The 21,619-nt window shown below is 41.7% G+C and overlaps 1 protein-coding gene across 5 annotated transcripts in view; it reads right to left on the minus strand.

Annotated features, from left to right (window-relative positions):
- Positions 1-21,619, minus strand: part of NRXN3 (neurexin 3) — a 973,627-nt gene that overhangs the window by 722,379 nt on the left and 229,629 nt on the right. For all 5 annotated transcript variants that reach the window (XM_072038404.1, XM_072038409.1, XM_072038408.1 and 2 more), the window contains one exon: positions 5,293-5,594. In XM_072038404.1, coding sequence (XP_071894505.1) covers positions 5,293-5,594 — 302 coding nt within the window. The remainder of the gene's footprint in view (positions 1-5,292; positions 5,595-21,619) is intronic.

Consider the following 21,619-nt stretch of genomic DNA (forward strand, 5'->3'; position numbering starts at 1 on the left):
CCGGCCACTTTGCCTATAAGAGCCGTTGCCACAACAAAAGGATGAGAGAAAAAGAGAGCCTTCACCACCACGGACTAGAGGCCCTGCAATGGTTCTGATCCAGAAACCTTCAGAGTTACCAAAAAAAAAAATCAAAAGGGGAAAAAAAGAAAAAAGCAAAACTCAGAAAGCTAAACTCAAGAGCAAAGGAGAAAAAAATACGACTGGAATACAAAAGATGAACTGAAAAGGGAGGTGAGGAAACCAATGGAAGAAATGTCCAAACCCCATTTCCAGAGTATTTGTGTTTATTTCTTGTCTTATTTATTTTTTTCCATTAAAAAAGAATAGTAAAGAAAAAGAAATGTGTTTTCAGTGAAATCAAAATAAAATTAAAGTAGTAAGTATAAAGGAGGGGGGATAAAGGGGAGTAGGGGAAGGAAAAGGCAGGTAACACACGGCAAACCCAAAAAAAGAGACAATAAGAATGATATCTACCAGACAATGTAGTTTGTTTACCATAGCGTGTCCAATGCCTGAGTGCTTTGCGGAAAAGGGGGAAGAAAGGAAATTAAAAAATCGTGAACAGAACGATTGTTAATTAAAATAACTAAAAGCAAAGATGAGTCGTTAGGGTGTTAGTACATTAGTTGGTTAGTAAAAATGACACATTGCATGAATGGTCTAGTGTTAGTCTTTCAAAAAAAGGCGTGGGGCACCTGACACACACAAAGTGAGAAAGAGGACAATATGACCAGGACTCTATGGGGAACCATGCCATCTACTCTGTAAGGAAGAAGGGCGCTGCCCAGTCTTCCCACCCTGGTATTAGTCATTAACTTCAACTCTTAAATACATTATCCAGGACTAAAGCAAAATTAAAACAGTGCAATACTTACCTTGCAGATACCCATGAAGGTGCTTCCCCCAAGAAAGAACCTTTCCCTCACAGTTGCATACACCAGTTTTCCCCTCCAGCACAAATCCAACCATGACTCCCCCTTCTTCCACCCACCATCACCTCTATACTCGTTTGTCTTTCAGGCCTCACTATCCCCACGTGTCATAGAGAACCAGAGGCAGGCCAATATTTCTTTGGCTGGAGAATACAAATGAAGACAAGTCCAAGACTGAGTCTGTCCTTACAAATTTCTCAGTCAGCAGGTTTCTTTACGGCAGGTGAGTTTGTGGCATTTAGGAGAAGCATACAAAAACATGTGCACTTGGGTGTTTGTGTCACCTGAGCACATAGGGGTTGAACCTCTCCTCTCTTAGGAAGAAATATGTTGAGAAATTGTGTAGGATGAATTCTGTCACTTGCATGAAGGTTGGAAAACAGAAGATTAATGGTATGTGTTGTGTCTCTTGTTTTACTGCATCTATATTACAGAGCAAGGAGAATTCATCAACTAGTGCTTAAGTTGAGCTTAGCACAGCTATGTGGATGCTTTGCCAATCCCTCCAAAGGTACATGGATGCCAACTGCTTGAACCTACACATTTTTTGCTTGCTTTTTAGCAGCTGAGGAACTCAAGATCTCCACAGTAGATTTTGCACGGTGACTAGCTTCAGTGCTAATATAGAAGTGCAGCCTATGGAGGCTCCGACTCCTTGCCACATTGCAGTCGGAGTTTGTAACAGTAAGTTACACAAGGAAGATCTATGCTGCCCCACATAAAATCCATCTTGCACATTTCAAAGGGTTGTGAATTGACATTACTGTGTTAGGAATCCCACTTTTATAAAGAAAGAAGTTGGGCTTTGCTGTGGGGAGGGAAGAGCATGCTAAAAATGACACGGAGTGTCAGCAGCAGAGCTGAAGACTGGGTTGGGAAGTCTGACCTTCAGTCTCCTCTGCTCCTCCAAACCATATTGCCCCTCTGAAAGTCCTGGTAAAATACAGCCATGATCCTATTTCTAGTAAAGGTTTCACATGAAGCAGAAACAGGGCTTAGTTTTAACTGAAATAATAAGATAAATAAACAAGGAGATTTGCTTTGACATTAACAATCACTACTCAAGGGAATCTGTGGGTTCACATGGTTTGTCTCTAAGGAGATTAACTGCTGTGATAGTCATTTGATAAAAAAAAGAGGAAGCACTTAGTACTCTACTAGATTAACTACAAAACATTTAACAATTCTAAAATGTACTGGGCAAAAGTCCAGCTTTTTAAAGTTCTGCTCTAATTCCAGGAACAGCCAAAAAATTATGCAAATCCTCCTCCCTTCTCTCGTCCCCAAAAAGAGCAGAGACAACTAGATGGCATCTTAATGCTTCCGATAATCCATTTACCTGGACTTGTTTTAGCTTTGGATCATATTCTTGGAATTTCTAATTTATTTTAAAGTTTATGCCTTAATATTCATGGGCAATTCTTTGCTGTTGGGTTTTTGTTTAGTTGTTTTCTTTGAGGAAACTTGGACATAGCTGAAAAGAAGACTTCCAAGTGACCTATATAATGTTGCAAGTTTACAGGTCAATTTGTGTCAGGAAAGATGCAGAGTAGATAATTTATTACATACAAAATTATATAGGATGTAATGAACGAAAAAGTATTCAACTTTTTACCTTGTAAACAATCTATTTTGATGTTAATTACATCTTCTATATGATGAAATTACAGGACTTTACATAAATTAATAGATTAATGTTCATAGCCTTAAAAGGTCAAGATACACAATGACCATTCTCAGTTGCGTTCTGAAAAATGTCCATAGCTGATATTAACTAAATATCAGTCAAACTCATTTTCCAACTATATTCTAGAGATTGAATGGTTTTAAGACTTCTTCATCCCCAGTTATACCAATTAGCAGTAAGAACGCACAGAACCTAACAGGAAGGCTAAAGCATTTAAGGCTTGTATTTATTGAAACCTGGTGTTTAAACTTACCAATATTTTTTAGATGACAGCTTTCTCGACTGCTTCTCCTTAAGGCCTCATCAGTTCCAATTTCTACGTACTTTTAGATTCTGAGTAAATGTCATCATTTTGTGACCAAACTTAGGCAGAAGTTAAAACAAAAGTATACAGGGAAAACTCAAAAAAGAAAAAAAAAAATCCAGCCTTATTGACATTTTTGGGTTGAACTGCATTCTAACACACCTGTTGCTACAACTGGATCACAAATCATCTCTGCTATTTATTTTTATTTTATTTTATTAAGATTGCTCTTTCTTTGGAAATATTAAAACCATCTTATTGAAACATCATCTTTCTTGCCAAGACAAGTTGGACCCTTTAAGAATTCAGGATCACAGGAAAATATTCCCAGTCAATAGAACAGGAGGATTAAGAATTTCCAGTGCTGCTTAACTGGCAGGAGGCTCACCAGATTCCTTTTAATTGCCACAATGCTGTCCTGACCTAATTAAAGAGGCAAAGACATATTTCTGTTTAACCATGGACTCAAAAAATATGAAATCACTAGCTGAAAGATTAAGAGTTTCCCATCCACAGTTTCATCTAGAATCCTTCCCCACTTTCTACTTCTTCAAGATCCAAAGCAAACCTGTCATGAAGCAAGGATACATTTTGCTTCAGGCTCATTTTCCCACTGAAAACTAATTTCTATCAAAAACAAAAGGCACAATTAACTAAAATGACCAGTAAACTACACTGAGATATTCAGAGACCAGACATTCTGACACCATCTGAAAATAAGAAACACGTCAAACAAAGCAGTATTTTGGGCCCTTCCAGACTGACAGACCTCAACCAGTTGGTGCATCTCCCTCTACTAGACTGATGGGAGCATTTGCACAAAATAGGATCATTAAGACCCATCCACTGCATTAGAAATTAAATCTGCATCTGCGTATAAACTAGTGAAAATAGGCTAATCCTGCCATCAGCAAGAACCCTGCAGTCTCATGAAAGTTTGGCAACAGATTTGTCATCAAACAACCAAACATCCTGAAAATGCAGATATACAGGAATTCACATAGGAAAGACCTTTACCCTCAAACCCAAATATTTAACAAACAGATGTAAAATAGCCACAACAGAAATTACCCACTAACATCTGTTGGTAAAGACCGTTTCTGGTCCCTGGCACGGATACTCACAGATAGGCCTATACTCACAAATATTTTTTTTTCACTACTGTAAAAAGTTACCATAAAAGCTGTTTTCTCAGCAAAAGATGTTATATGAACTTGAATAAAACCATTAATGGTTGTGTTAATATTCACATTAATGAGCAAATAGATCACTTTGTTGTCACAAATTGATTTTAAAATTTCAGTTTACAAGCTATTTCTGCTGCCTCTACCAATCAGCATGACACCAAATAACTCCTATCCACAGTGTAAGCCTCATTCATCATGTGGAGTGACTTGATATATTCACCAACTTTCAGAGCAAGGTTATTTAATTTTATCTTAGGTATTTATGTCTCAATTTATATTTCATGAGGAAGGCTCCTGGATTTTAAGGCTAGCCTACTACCAAATACGTCACCTGGTAGAGTTGTCTGCTTAGAAAGGCAGCATGGAAATGTGCAAAATTACAGTGGTAAATCAGACAAAATTTTTCCAAAGTGGAATTGTAGCGTGTTGGATTGGTCTGGGTTTGCTTGGCTTTTTTGATCCTTCCACTTTTCCAGTCCTCACAGCCAACAGAAGAGTCTCAGACAGAGACACAAGAAACAAAGTATAATCTCATTATAGAAAGAATGGGAAAAATAAACAAGAACAGAACAGAGAATCAAGAAGATTCAGAAAGACTCCGGCCAATTAATTCAAAAGCTATAAAGGTAAAATAATTACACACATACCCACCAGCCTGCATACCTGCACACTTGCATGCACACAAAAAAGAAAAAAAGTAAAGGAAAAATAATTCCAGAATTAGAATTATGACACCATGGCAATGGCTAGACAAATTAACAAAAATTAAAGAAATGGAGAGAGGTGTAGAGCGTTGACTGCTGGAAACAAGAGATTCCATTCCCACAGTAATTAAATGCAACAAGAATATTACTGATAAGATTGAATCATAATTAAGGAAATAATAAAATAAAAAATGTAGAACAAAGATAGAGAAAAGAAAAAGGGAGATGAAAGTAAAGTTATGGCACAAGATTTTATTAAATCAAACCAAGAAAAACAGAAAATTAATGAAGTGGAACTGAAGATACCGCAATGGGGATAAATTCCCACTAATTTTTTTTCATTGTCCTTTAGATATTGACATCCAAAGAAGAAACTCTAGCAATCCCACCGAACATCCCCATTACTCCCTCCACTTTGCCCCTGTCCAAATAAAACAGAACGTTTTCCCCAGCATTTTCTCCCCGTCACCATTACCTGCCGCAAGTTGCGCGTCACCTTAACGTCGTGCCACGCGTTGTCATTGAATTTGCCATTGACAGGCTCCACAATGGCCTCGAAGGCCCCAGACCCCAGGTTAATGACCAGCGAGACCGCGCCGTCTTTCAGGGCCAGGTTGACATAATCAGCAGACTTGCCGGTGTGCAGAATGAGCCCGTTGCGTTGCCACGTCTTGAAGGACAGAGTGATCTCATCGCTGCTGCTCTGGATGGGGTTTTGAGACAGGTCATAGCAAAGGTATTCGGAACCACGGAAAGTGGCCATGTTCTCATCTCGTGCTGGAAAAAAAAGGGAAACAGAAGAACTGTTTAGCAGTTAGCCAAGGAAAGATTGAAGGTAGCTATGAAATTTCTGAGAATTCCCACAGCACTGTTAATGTTCTGTACAGCCATATATCATGACATGCTAATGACTGCACGGCTCCTGTTGCAGTATGGCTATCAAGAGAATTAACAGCAGGGTCCTCAGTACCCATAAATTTCAGTGCTGTGTTTTCAGTTTCACTGCAGCACTGCTACCGCAGGGACCATTGAGAAGTGTGCAACGGAGCCTAGACTAAGTATGTTGAAAGACACTGCTGTAAGACAGCGTACATCTTATCAGGAGAATGATGTAAAATACTGTGATTAACAACATGGCCATCACCTGATGTTCCAAGAGGAACCAAAGTCCCCCAAATACTGATATTTAGATTCCTCGCTGAACTTAACGCTCTGCTCTTAACCTATCTACTAGGCAATCTAAGATGGGCACCAAAATATAATCTCCATAGAATTTCCCCTTTTTTTCAACTTAATGAGAAAAGAAAGCCAAAGCATCCTGTAGTTCCTTCTTAGGAAGTATGAGGGAAGTCCACACAAAACACATTTGTCCACGGCTGCAAGAAGCGATATTGTTGGTAAACATGTCCCAGGACTTTGTCCGATCACCATATCCAGAGAATCTTTACTAGGCATGCTTTTAATATAGCAAAAATAAACATGGGCAAATTTTCATAGCATGTGACATCATTTCCTAATTTAAAAAAAAATGAATAAACAGATTTCATTTATGTACCGTAGGGGAAACCGCTGAATCCATCTCTTAGCAACGAGAGGCAGCATTTGAACACCCCAAAATCATTTGCGTGAGCTGGAAATCTACCTCCTACTACCTCGCATTCCAGGGCTGCTTAGAACCAGCTCCTCCACAATACTGCACTGGTGTGCCCCAAGCCAGCCAGGTACCCTTGCCTCGTGGGAGGAATAGAGGACTTTGATGGTAAAGCTTCCAGGACTATCTGTAGTCCCTTCCTACTCAAGAAATCTAGTGAAAAATTGTATATACGAAGTCTAGATAAATCTACACACCTGCCCACTCTGTATTTTGACTCCCAACCACAAAAGCAATTCTGAGCATGGACAACTATATGGTACAAGCAGTCAAACAATCATTGCTTACAATCCATGCCATAAGGCAACTACTGGTGGTATGGCCATTGACATTAGTTGTGTTTTTCTGCTTCATTTTGTCTCATTTAGTAATCCTAATATAGATTAGCCAGAATTTGTTAGTACAAGACTGAAGGGAAAATACTTGTCATAGCCTTTCTTGAAAAATAACTGCGTGGTGCAATCTGTGCCCTCGCAGCATGAAACAGTACTGACAAAACAGCAGCGTTGCAACAAGAACATATATCATCCTCAAGTGATAGGGCTGTTTTAAGCACACACTTCTGCCATCTCAATTGAGGGTATCACAGAATAAACTCATTAAAAATCTGGGCACTTTGAAAGCGGCAGTAGCGTGTGTTTGTGCTTATGCAAGTGTACTGTGTGTCTATACAGCCCTGTGAACAAACAGTAAGACAAATTACTCTACACCAGTACAGGTTGGGAGCCACCTGGCTCAACAACAGCTTTAGGGAGAGAGACCTGGGGGTTCTAGAGGACAAGGCAAACACAGGTCAGCTGTGTGCCCTTTCAGCAAAGATGATCAAGCGCATCTTGGGCTGGATTAACAGCATGCAACCTGCAGGCCAGGGAGAGCAATTCTTCCTCTAAGAGACGTGTTAGATCCCATCAGGAGTCCTCTGCCCAGTATGGAGCTCCCCAGTATAAAAACAGCTTCAGTATACTGTGGTGCTTTCAGCAAAGAGCTACCACAATGCTTAAGGTGCTGGAGAAGGTGATAGGTGTGGAGAGGCTGGGAGAGCTGGGTTTGTAAAGCTTTAAGGAGAGGGCTCAGGGGAAACCTTGGTGCTCTCTACAACTACTTAATTGGGAGAGCAGAGAGAAGAAAGGGCCAAATTCATCTCAGAGGTGCACAGAAGGAGATCAAGAAGCAACTCACACAGCTGAAACATGAGAAATTCCGATGCTATATGAAGAAAATGTTTCACCTTGAGGATGGCCCAACATTAGGAAACACCTAGAAAAGCTCTGAAATCTCCATCCTTGAGGACACCAAAAACTTGACTGCAAATACTCCTGAGCTGCTGCTCTAATTGGACTTGCTCTAAGCAAGTGGCTGGACTACGTGGTCTTTGCAGGTCTCTTCCGAATTACTAGATTCAGTGGTTCTATTCTAAATATGCTCAACGACCACCAAGGAGTGCATATGCTTGTGTACAACCAGCCCAAACACAGGGCTAATATTGATTACAGTTCTGAAAGTCAGAGCCAAGAGCTTAACAACACTCTCTACAGTGTTAATTCCCCTGCCTAGTCACTTCTGATCCATTGGAAGGAAATGCGTTACAATCAAGTTGGACACATGCTCTATACACCTGCAGGTAATTCTGATCAAAGAGCTGGCATCTGAGGGCAGGAGTCAAACACGATGATTACGACTGAGCCATTTTCCCACAGTCACAGTTCTGCGAGGCACTGAACACACATCTGATGTCTTTGGGGCAGGGGGGCACGGGTGGTTGATTGTTCACTCACTACAAGACGTATTAACGGGGCTCATTTACAGTTGCTCAACCACTTAGACAAAATCTCACTGGTCTACTCAGTACAAAGGAGGAGGCAAGGAGTAGATTAGAAATCTAAGTGGTAATTTAAGGCAACCACTGCAGACTCATCAAACCAAGGCAGACAAAATTCAGAGAGAACTCTTACATTCTTACTAGTGGCTTTAATGTAAGGTACTAACAACCCGCCTCTGTGTGCAACTGCGTCACCTGCCTGTTCAAAGAAGTGTGGTGGAATGTACCCTACTTCTGCTCCATATATTGTCATAAGTTTCCTTCTTCCTCCCCGGGTTGCTCTGGATATTCAAGTTTGCCAATGACCACAACTCTCAAGTCTCTCTGGGGCCCCCTGACCAGACTTCACTCCTGTCCCCCTCCACAAGTACAACACCCAAGGTCGATATACCCTCTAAAACACATTCTCTGAACCACTAACTCCGTAACTGCTGTCTGTGGACCTAAGCACATGGCCACATTAAAGGCTTTAGTGCACAGATTAGACTCCAAGCTCCAAAGAGCTGGACTGCGCATTCCTCCAAGCTTCAGCCCAGCAGCAGCCTGACACAGCCGTCATGCCTTGGCACACAAAAGGCTTTTATCCAGCACACCCTTTCCATGCTGGCCTGCATGTTAGGATGCTCTGATGTATGCAATGCCTGTGACCAGAAGGCATGTGAGAACCACCGGAGAGCAAGTAATGGGAAAACAGATACAGGTTCTCTTCACAATGTATTATTTAGAAGAAAAAAGCCCTGAGTGGGTTGCAGATTTCAGAATACCTCCGCGTACTTTCAGGCACGTCCTAGTGCTATCTGTAAGACCAAAGAGTTGTGAGCCATTTGTTAACCAGTGACCTTTGTGATGCACATTTCTGAAGGCTTTTTCCACAGACTTTCCACAAAAAGGAGATCAGATGCTAAGGGCTCAAAGAACTATATCAAATTGCCCTGTAGTGTTTATGGCTTTTATATTCTTTAAACAGTGGTACTGCACCAGAGTTTCTGCAGCACAGCAAACACCTGAACCGGAATAGCTAAATATAAGACCCAACTCCAAGTCAGCAGAAATCCCTAGTTTATGTTACATGGAACAGTAGGACAACCCCTGGTTTTGCTGGGATGTAACACTCTGCATATATAAATGACATTACCTTAAAGCAATGATCTAGTTGTTCAGCTGTGGTAATGCAGCTGTTTCCACTGCATCAAAAACAAAGTTTAGTTAAAACAACGTTTAAAGTATGTCTGCAAACTCTTGATTTATGTATGATTCTCAAGATTTTATTTTTAACTATCTTAATATTAGGTAGGAATACAAAAAAAAAAAACATCTGAAAGTAGGTTATTTGGCAGATGTAAGCAATTAAATCTTCCATTTCACTTGTTAACATTAATCTAACCCTATTATTTATTTTAAAACACATTCACGACTAAATTCTCTGCAACAGCTGGGATTTGCAGACCTCTGAGACATGTATGAAACTCCACATTCAGACTTAACCCTTGACATGTTTAAAGACTCACAGGAAGTGCCAGAGTAGAACTGAAACCCAGGATCTTCAAAATGACGGTCACAGACCTTTTCCTGGAATGAATGGAGTCATCCCTTGGCTTTGAGGAGAACATGAACCTTTTCTGACCGATCACTAGGCACATTAAGCACTTACCACTACCACCCCATGGCAAGGCCTGTTTGCCAAGTCTCAGACCGATTCCTGTTCAAATACCCAGATCAGCTGCCGTTATGTACTACAGACTGACAGCAAGAGCAGAAACAAAGGCACAGCCAACAGCTACCTGAGCAAAGCTGCTGGCTCTTCTCATCCCTACAGGAACTCCAGAGTTTGCCATGTCTCAGCTCTCAGGACAGGTACAGGGATCTTCCCGTGCTGTGTATGGCCACATTGCCCACTCAGGAGAGCCAGCGGGTAGCTTTTAGATTGCTTGTTGTTCTGTTGTTGTTTGCTTTAACGAGAAAAGCTGTTGCCATGTGCTCTTGTCAAAACTCTTCTTACAAAGGATGACTCAAATATTCAAAATACACATCCCTAGAAGCTAAAGAAACCCTGATATTTTGACTCGTATACAGAAGGGAATGCACAGATTTTGACAGATTTACTCACAGCCAACAACAACAATCAGTAACAGAAGTAGTGTTTGAGTTTGGGACTGCCTAGCTCTCAGCCTTAGGCTCATTCCACAGGTTCTCACGTATTCATGGAAGAACAGCAAGCTCTCATTTTTCCCAGTACTCTCAGGAAGCCACCCCCACAAAGAGCGTGGAGCCTACAGAGTTTTGGAGGATGCCTGAAAATAAATACACTCTTAAAGCGGGAAATAACAAGTCCAAGAAGCACTGATTCTGCCCAAGGGGAGCAAGTTTAATACTCAACAAAAGCAGCATTTTACATCGCAGTTAGGATTTCTGGCCACAGACTAGAAGATATTCAGAAAAATATAAAAAGGTAGAGTAACTTCATTGAAGTCTCCTGAAGAAAACCTGAAGCAGTTCTCTTAAAAACGGATGGCAACTGCTTATCTGCTCACCTCCTCTCAAAGCCCACTGTACTGCAGGTGTACTCCAAGGCAGTCCCTGTCTCGCTGGGCTTTGGTTTACAGCCAACATTGGAGCACATCTTTTGTCAGCAAGAACAGCAAACTCTCTGCACTGCTTCAGAATTAATAACCACTCCAGTGTTTGGTGGGATTTACCTTATCTGAGAGGTTTGCTGTGCTCTGCACTGAAAAGCTGGTGCTGTCTGATAATCTAGGGACAGCCTAACACTGCTAAGTGTCAGGCTTCTCTGCCAAAACCGAGCACATTATTGATGGAGGCAGCAGAACAGCTGGTTGCTCCTTTGACCTTCTGTCAAACAGGAGTCAATATGTAGAACAGGACTTACTGGGCCCTTTTCTCCCTGCCATTTAATGGTTCTCTGTGACTTGGGAAAATCCCAGAGGTACAAAACTTACCTTATGAAAAGCCTGCTTCTAAAGTTGGCCACTGACAACAGAACTGTTACTGTTAAAATATGGCCATCCACCATGGCAGACTAAAAAAATCTTCCAGTTAAACCGACTAGGAATCCAGAACAGAAGGAAAAATACCAACGTGCTCAAGTCAACCAAGTCCGCACAATAAGAATGTAACACAATGTTTTAAAATACAGCTATGTAGAAGGCCTAAGTATGAAGAATGTGAAGAAGGGAAAGGAAAAAAAAAGGCAGCATCTCCTACTGATGGCATTAGTCCTGCTGCTCGCAGGATGGGCCTTCCTCACCTGTGGATACACCAGCAGCATCACTGGGGTACTATTGTCAACAATAGCCCTGAAGTTTTAAAATTCTAACTGAGCTGGAAGAAATATTTTGACCTGAGTCATACTGAAGTCAGGACAGAATAAATTCTAGCTACGAACAGTACGAAACAAGGGGAAAATAGACTTAGAAGCTGTTCTAGATGATGAGCTTTCAGAGTTCACAGTATCACCTCCTCGAGGATGGGGTGGAATCCCAGCCTGGGCAAAACCCCGTGAAATCTGCTAAGAGGCAATTCTGTTCTGGGCAGAAGGGTTGCCCTGGGAGTCACCTATAATATCTACGATCCTCAAATACATCGCAGAACAATGAAAGATTTATGCTCTCCAAGTCACTTTCACATGTATCTGATATTCCCTTAGAGGTTAGGGGAGGAGAAATTGTACATCAAATGTCACAAAAAATAAGTCAGCTAGCACCTCTGAAGGACAGAAAAGGTGAACTGTTTCCATCAACCCTCTGAAAGAGCTGTCCAGTGCCTGAATGCTGAAATCCTAATGAAAGCCCTCCCAAGCAAAGCAGCTCATTCACATTATTAAAACAAAGCTGGATTGTTTAATAATAATCAGACTGTTACTTTAAAGAGAGGGTGACAGACTCCAGGAACAGCTAAACAGGAGATTACTGCATCTTCCACTAAATTGTCCAGGGCCTTTTAGTGCATTCCTCTTGTCTAGCCTTTGGGCAGGGAAAAATAAAATGCATCCAAATAGTTTTGGTTCTGTTTTTTTCTTTCTTTTTTTTTTTTTTGCCTAGACTGATTGTGCTTCACACCACTCAGTCAAATCAGTGACACCACTTATCAAATCCTCTCAGAAGGTCCCATGCTTGCTATCTCACACTTTTCTGCTCTCAGTAGTCAAAAGCAAATATTTGTTTGGAAAGTATTACAGAGCATATTTAATTATTCGTGTATGTCTATGAAAAATATTGAATCATTCGTATGTACAAAGCATCTTCTAAGCATCACCCACAGTGATGCTGATATGTGCAAGCTTTGAGTCACATCATACACTGCATTTATATTCCAAACTGTAAAGTAAGACTATCTAAGTCATCTGAATGGCATAATGAGATGGTTAAACTGATTGAATTGGTAAAACCTTACTGAAAGAACATCACTTATAACTTCAAGGAAATTATCATGAATAAATTTTCAGAAGAAAAAGAATTTTTGCTGTTTGAAAATGTTGGCTGTAAAATCATAGAATTATGTTAAAATGGAGAAAACTAAGTGCTGAGCTGCACTGCCACAGCAAAAAGAGTAGTTTCCCAAAGGCTTACTAGGTTTAAACCATACTATATGATGTCTGATTTCCTGAAGTAGTGTTATTTATTGTCTCCTCAGTCCCCTCATTCTCACTTATTGTCTCCACATAATTAGGAATTTGGAAGCGGAGAAGAATCACAGGAATGACATCAGACACTTTGTAGATAAGAATGAACGGAGGACACCTCTCGTCATGTTTAAGAGATGTGAAGATCAGCGTTATCCCAGGAGCCCAATGCAATGGTGAGAGGCACTCATGACCGGGCTCTCTGAGTGCTGATCTCCAATTTTGCACATGCTGTAGCAGCTCTGATCGTACCCAAAAAGCACTTTCATCTCACCAGTAAGAGCAAAGGGAGGATTAACTGACACCAGAGACCGCCAGCTGCTCGGCCTGAGTCACGGCCTCTCCTCCACTATCAGCTGCTTCACACATCACCCCGCAAGTCTAGATGAGAATGCTTGTGAAAAGGTCCACAAACTGAAGCTCAGAAGAGATCAAGGAAACAATGATACAACGAATGCTCATCTTTTTGTCAAACCTGACTAATCTACTATTCCTCTGAACTCTAGAGCTCTGAATGAAAACGGAAATGCTTTCTCTGGAGATACTGTACTGCAGCTCCAGAGGCCCAGGCTCAATCTTTGTGTGCTGCTGGCCGGGTCACTGGACGATGCCCTTTGGGTTGGCTCCAACAAAGAGAGGACTCTGACTCCCTGCACTGCAAAAGCTGCCTAAGATTCCCACAGCCAGCCCCACAAAGTGATTTAACTCTCTTGGCCAGTTTTGCCACTGAGCAGCAGAGACTGAAAGCAAAGAGAAATGACAGTGACTGTATCTTTAACCCAAAGGAAACCCCTAGGCTTTTGATGAAAATGTATAAACAGTTGCCACATATCACGTTCTCATACCTATGGCACAGCTAACAGCCTTTTTAGAAGGAGGACAGCTTTAAATTTTTGGAGTATGCATCTATTAAAAGTATGGTTGTAGTTCACAGCCACCTAAACAAATCTGAATTCACACCATAAAATGCTGTTTTGCTCCTCAATCCTGAAAAAACTCTTCTTTACTTAACAGTGTATTAGTTATTTCAATGAAACCTCATCTGATAGGAAAAACAGTATCAGATGTATCACAGGAAACCTCCTAGTTAGTCTACCAAACACGGAGACTATTTAAACCTAGACCCATCAGTAAGATGAGCCTCACATCCCCTGCTGACCCTCTAAGTTACCTTTTCTATCTGTTTCTGAAGCAAAGCAGAAGACAGAAGGGTCACAGAAGAATCCAAACCTGCGTGAATGAGCCACTTGCTAGAGAAATCAGCCATCAGCATCATTTGCTTCAATACCACACAAAATAAATGCAAAAACCTTTCATAAAGCCTTTTAGCTAACACGTTTTTAGAACAGAAGTATTAGTACTACAATAATGGAAATGAATAAATAAGATGGCATATGCCTACAAAAGATTACAGCATATGGTCGGTATCATCATCTTTTTCAGCCATCTTTTAAATTGCCCACCAAAATTGCTCTAAATGACAAACTACAGGTGTAGGAGTCAGGACCTGAGCATTTTATCCCTGACTTTGCCACTGATTTACTGTGCAACCTGAGGCACTTAATTAACCTCAACTGCCTCCATCTGTACTACAAAGATAACAAAAATATAGGTTAAGTCCTTGAGATCTATGGGAAACGAGTGCTCTGGAAGTTTAATAGAATTTGTCTTCAAAACAAGGAAATTTCCACTGCTGCGAGGAGAAGCTGTGTGTCCATTTGGAGTATTTGCAGCGCACAGAGTGTCCTGGGTATCCCTCTCTTCACGGATTCTCCATTGTCTGCTAAGTGTAGACAGCTCTACTGTTATCAATTTGCATTGCCTGCCATTTGCAAAGCTACAATAAACTTCAATTATCAGGCTAACTGTGGCACTAAGTGCCTAGAGCTGTACACATTGTTTATATTCCGATCAACTGGCCAAAGAAACGAAAAACAATCCTGTGACAAGATCTTGCTTGACCCCAAACGAAATTTAACGTTTTTGCTTTGCAACTCCTTAAATGTGTTTCTTCAAAAAATATAGAGCTCCATTTCACACTAAAAGCACCAAACACGTTTACTTTTAAATGTGATGCTCAATAAATCAATTTAAAAAAATAATTTTCCTGAAACAATTTGATATATTCACATAAATTCTTGATTTCTTTTGGTTAAGTACACTTTTTTTCCCTTTTTCATTTCTCTGAACTATTTTGCTCCCCTCCCTCCCAGCTCCAGTACGTGCAAGAAAAGCAAAGCATTGCTACTGGTTTTGTCAAGAGCTCACACCCCATGACTATGTGCTGGGCATAAGAACTTCCTTATGTTCCTCACTGCTGAGCATGGGTGAGGACAATTCCCATTACTGCTGTATTTACTTTTTCCTATGTTTTTATTTTGTTCTGCATTTCTTCCAGTTTACTCTCCTCCTAGTGCACCATTCTAAAACATAAGGCTGCAAATCTCTGAACGTAACACCCAAAAGAAACATATCCTCACAGCCAGAACATTCAGCAAAATGCAAACTGACCAGAGAGGAGAACATCACAGCACCATGAACACAAAACTCAAGACGTAACATATTCACCAGCCTTGCTCTTTGCACAGGTATCACTACAGCAGGGTTGTTGCACAGCCCCTCCACGCTCACGTGTACAACACGCATGGCAGCATAAGGGGTAGGAGTGTCAAAAGGGTACAGCTGAGCTGTTTACTCACTATCTTTTTATCTCACATACTTTATGGACTAAAAATGTAGTTTTGTTACATGGACCATGCTTTTTTTTTTTTTAATAAAAAAAAAAATGGAGTTTTATGCCAACAAGCAACGTTATGTTAACCAGCTCAGAGAGATTTATTATTCTTCAACAGCAATCCTAGTTGCAATCTGAAGTTTCACACTACTGTTGCTCTTCTAGTCTATTAAAAATAAAAAAAAGTCAAACTGTCAAAGTCTATAAACTTATCCTAATAGTAGGTATTTAGATCTGTTTCTTAATGGGTGTAGATGCAAGAGTATGAATATTCATCTAACAAAATAGGATGTATGTTTTGCATATTTGTTCATTACCATACTGAAGATAAGGTCTTCCTCAAACTTTCTGACCTTATAGAAGACATAACATTAGGGAAAGAAATGTTAGAAACCTATAGCCCTCTTCCCTGAAGACAGGCTGAAGGAGCTGGGATTGTTCAGCCTGCAGAAGGCTCTGGGGAAACCTTACTACAGCCTTCCTGCACCTAAAGGGAGCTACAGGAAAGCTGGGGAGGGACTCTTGTCAAGGTGTGGAGTGATAGGACAAGGGGGAACGGCTTTAAGATAAGAAGAGAGGGAAATTAGATATTACGAAGGAATTGTTCACTATGAGAGTGGTAAGACATTGGAACAGGTTGCCCAGAGCAGCTGTGACTGCCCCATCCCTGGAGGTGCTCAAGGCCAGGTTGCTTTGAGCAACCTGGTCTGGTGGGAGGTGTCCCTGCCCATGGCAAGGAGTTGGAATTAGATGATCTTTATGGTCCCTTCCAACCCAAAGCATTCTGTGATTACCTACACACAGCAGAATCAGTCCTGCCTGGGAAAGAACACAGGGACAGTTGGTGGAAACCTTCCAAAACCAACTGCAGGAGCAAACAACAAAAGATTGACACAGAGAAAGAAAGATGGGAGGTGCATTCAGGTCTAAACTGGATCCAAGGAGCATGGTGGGAAGAGAAACTCCTGCCTCTGTGGAAGGGCACTATAATAGGAAACTACTGGAAGACCTTAAAGTAAGGTGCTGGAAAGCCAGGAGCTGCCAGGCATCAGTGCAAGAGGTGTGCAGGGGTAGGCACACGCGCTTGCGTTGGCTGCAGCCTTCCAGCAGGCGTCACGCTTGCTGCTGAGCAGGGAGCCCTGTGGGCATCCTTCCAGCATGAAGTGTGAATAGATAAATAGTTAAAGCTAATCACTGTAATAACACGATAATGATCCTCAAAATTATCCTTTTTCAATACCAGCGAGCAGTATTGAAAGCTGTGCCCGCAGGAAAGGGGAGACTAGAAGGAAGGTGAAAGCCAAGGTGAGGTGGGAGAAGACGCGGAGCTGGGCAGAGCTGCGCACACGATGGGCATCATGGGGCTGCGGCACTACCAGCTCCTCAGGGCCTCAGCACCACTGAGCAGCAGGCATGCCTTGAGCACCAGCACTGCCACACCACCAAAATACACTGCCAAGCATCACCGCTGCCCTTCGTTTATGTTCGTCGTGAGAAATCATTAAGAGCGTTTATGGAAGTAGCAGTCTCCAAACCCAATTCGAGGCACAATCGTTCTTCTCAAAACAAAGCCACAGGCAAGGGACTGTTAACAAGCTGGCAGAGCAGCTTTGGCCAGTAATTATTTAGGGGCAAAAATGTGTGCATTTATATGCAATGAGAAACACATTAGGCTTCTGCTACGTCTACACAGCCAGTAGATGTATATGCAGATAAAAGCAGTATGGCTGTGCTGCACATTTGTCCAGAAAAGCAGAAAAATGCAACTGAACAAATGTGATTATATATATATACACACACGCAAAGAGGGAATTTGCCTTTTTTTACAGTATGAAAGGTAGCATGTATCAGTGGGAAGAGGTTTACAAGACTGAAACACACACAAAACCAGCTCAGAGCAGCCACACATGCACACATGTAAAACAGGGCAGAACGAACACCCTCATACACACACGGTGCGCGTACGAGGGCAGGAACCACACCTCCCCACACAGCTTCAGGGAGCCCACACTTGAGCACTCACACACCTGCGTGTATGCAGAAAACAAGCACACCCTGAGCAGGTGTAACTGCAGGAGTAAATGCATGCAACGTCGGGGCACAAGCCCAGCATTCAGCACACATTTGGGGTGCATGCAGGGATGGAGGTGGTGGAAGCGCACCGAGCTCCTGCAGCGTGTCGGTGGGTGAGGGGAGGCTGTGCCAGGGCATTCAGGCGCATGCTCCAGCTCCATCCTGGGCTTTTTCCCTTCCTGCTTGCCTTTTTTTTTTTCCTTGCAGCAGAGCAGACTCCATGTCTACAGGGAGGGTGCTTAATGAGTCAAATCCAATCTCTCCAACGCCTTATCAGTTGTGGACAGGCTTGTTTCTGACAGCTGACCTTTCCCACCGCATGCCGCTGAAAAACCCCTACCCACAACAATTAACACGTGCTGAAAACATAATGCTGGAGGAAGGGAAGGCTAGACCATTGCCGACACCACTACAGGCAGAAGGGAAAGAGCGATGCACATAAAAGTAACAGAGTGCAGCTATACGGGGGTTTGATTCCACCTTATTTTGCCACGCACTCAATTTATTACCTCCCTTACGGCTTGGCTGTAGCAAAGCTGTGCGCAAAACCAAGGCTCACGTGAGACAAAAAAAGGAAAACGAAGAGGACAGAGAACACTTGTGAGGTATTTAATGGTATTAAGCTCAAGCACAAAGAAATAAGCGTCTATATAAATACATGCAAAGCTGACAGAAACAGCAAGGAGCTTTACGAGAAAAGAAAACTACACAGAGCAGAGAGAAAGACAAGCACCTCTCTGCCATCCTATACTTCTGCTGTTGTGGGACTGGCTCCTACCAGCACACAGATAATTACATTCATTAGAGGAACCAAACAGCATTCAGCTGAGTTAGGAACCTCAGCAATGATAAAACCTTTCAACAACTCTCCTCTAATGACAGGGAGGCTCATCCCATGAAGCGAGCAGCTCCGGTTCCAAGCAAGCAGGAGATGGCTTCTCCTGGGGCAGGAGCACCTGGACATGAAGTGGATGGCATAGGCAGTGCTCCAGAGGAAGGCTCCCAGAAACCCTGCAATGTTCTCGGCTCTGGGTGAGACGAGGGCAAACCATTTACTTTGCATTTTCTGAAGTCTTTTCATTAACATGACAAGTCTGTGATAGCTGCACATCATTGACATGCTTGGAGATCAGACCAGCATATCACAAACTTCGAGAACAAATGCTAGGCACACAGAAATGACATACAAATCTGAAAATAAACAGAACAATCTTTTTCATGATCGTCTCCTGGTATGCGCAGAAGACAGCATTGTCCACCATTATCAAATGCTCGGGGTTTTGCTATTACTGCACTGCAGTGACAGCCTGAGACTCTAAAAAGCCCGTCTGGCCATTTCAGTGGCTCCCTGGGTGCACAGAACTGGAGCCAGGTGACACTCAGGAAAGTTCACAGGATAGAAATTTGACAGAAGCTCCACAAAATTCATCTGGACACAGCACCCTATGCATCTAGGCACTTGCAGAAAACATAAACATGCGTCTGAAGATTTTACATGAAGTTGAGCCAAGACTGATAAACAGGAGTGGAGTAAAAGGTACACAACTCAGAGAGGGGGAGAAGCTCAGCAGCAGGGCAGTAAATGCTCCAGTTTGTCAGTAACTATTTCAGTTTAGCATCTCTATCTGGTACAGATGCTAATGAACAAAGAATGCACTACTTAGGCAAAAAGCATCTTGGCTAATTACTACTAGAAACATACAGAGTCTTCTCTTCGAACCCCACCAAACCAGAAGAAACTTCGAAAATAAATGTCTCCTTTTTGGTTTGTTTTTGACTTTGCCTTCAACTGAGCCAGGTGTATCAAGATTGAAATTATTTCTTGGCTGTTTCTGTTGTGTATGTATATAGATACATGCATAATATACATGGCATATACATTGATACATAAACATTTATTTTAACACATTAGAAGTCATGCTGTGTATATACTGTAAATCTCTTAGAATAGCTCTCAATTCACCCATTTTCATAAATTTCTGAAATGATCAACACTATTTAGAATAATAATCACAGCTATTAGCTCATTCAGAAGTTGCAGCTCCATATCATCAATGAAGTCTTTCGTCTTGAGATGACTTAGCAGCAAGAATAAGCCCAGCTGTTTTTTAGTTAAACCTACTGCAAAGAACAGTCTTATTAAGACCATCTATAGTTTCTGATACTGGATGTCAACTAAAAAAATAATAATAAAAATCAGAGCTTCTCTTCAGTACTGGAAGCCAAATCCCGCTCCCACTGGCCTTAATAGAAATTCAGAATAATTTTACGGTAATCAGCAAAGGTATACCACTGGATGTAAGACAGCAAGCATGCTGGTATCTGTGGCCATGTTATTTTCCTTAAGCCCATTGTTAGAAGGTCAGAACTGATGTAATTCTTACTCATACAAGCAATGCCCAGCTGCTGCAAAAATGACTTTTCAAATCTCCCTGCAGGAAGTGTGACACAGCCCTTGTGCTATAACTACTGTTGAAAAATGTGTGTTTCTGAGTCCAGAAAGGTGCTGCCATTATTTTCCTGGAGATGAGTTTGCCCTGAAGGGGCTCGATTTCTCTGGTGGTGATATATATATATATATTTAATAGCAAGGACTCTTATTTTAATCTAAACACCAGGGGGACTTGTATAGTTCATAAATATTTTCTAACCTTATTTTAGCAAAGTGTTGTCCCTCTTCTCCCTGTTGCCACGTTTTAACAACTCCATTAACCCACTGCCACTGGGGTCTTGCCATTTTCAAGCTGAAAGCTGGCCAGGGGGTTGGGGAAGGAGGGAGGGCAGTTTTGGCCAAGACCCCCAGGTCAAACCCTTGCATAATCTTGTGTATAGCCAGGGTTAAGGACCATTTAAGCCCCTGCTGTGTGGAAAGGATCCCTATTTTTAAAATACAAGACAATTCTGAAAACTGACTTTGCTCAAGTAACCTCCAAGCCTCCGGGTTAATTGTCTCTTGACAGCTATCTGATCAAATGTGCTCAGATACAACAAAATAAGTGTGTGGGTTGTTGTTTGTTGTGTCCCCCTGTCCATCCGTCCCCTCCACATAACTGCTAGGTCTGCCAGTACTTTATGGAGCCAAAGACGAGCCAGGACCTCTCTCTGCACACTATCTCTAGCAACAAAGACGTGGCAGACCAAGATCTACTCAGACCTTCCTAATGCTATCACCTCCTAAGGGGCAACTGGAGGAGGACCGCTGCCAGAAGTGGCCTTGACATCACACTTTAAGAAGCTGTTCCGTTAATACACGTGTCAGAACAGAAGATAACTTTATTTCCCCGAGAATTGTGTTGGTTCTGCAGAGCTAAGAAAAATAAGAGGGAAGAAAATTATATATAATTATATTCATTTATGTAAGTGGTCTATACATGTACATATAGATGCAGTTTTATCTCAGGCAATTAAACTACAAACCAGAAGGAAGTTCCATTAAATATATATATATTTTTTCAATTTTACACAACTTTTTCTGGCTTGTAACTGCTCTTTAATATAAGAAACCAAGGGAAACTGTGAAACTGTATGCCAAGAAGACAAAGGAGCAATGGAGCTCACTGTGAACAGTCAATACCAACACCAAAGCTTCGTACACTTACCTGACCTGTTACACCATTGAGCTCCCTCACCTGCAGCACGTGGAGAACCATGGTTGTTCCTGCTGCGTACGCACATTTCTGGAAATTCGCTTTCCTATTTTTGTGCAGCAGTCTACTACCCAGATTGCAAATTTCTACAGTCAGCTTAGCCTGACCACAGTGTGATGCAGCATTCTTTATTATTATTATATACTGTATGCAGAGCTGCTGCCTTCCTCACCAGCCACGTCTCCTTGAATGGCCTCTGCAAGGAACTGTTGTGAAAAAGAGAAGGTCACAAGTGGATA

This window comes from Anas platyrhynchos, chromosome 5 (assembly GCF_047663525.1).
Source record: "Anas platyrhynchos isolate ZD024472 breed Pekin duck chromosome 5, IASCAAS_PekinDuck_T2T, whole genome shotgun sequence".
In the NCBI taxonomy this organism is placed as follows: Eukaryota; Metazoa; Chordata; class Aves; order Anseriformes; family Anatidae; genus Anas; species Anas platyrhynchos.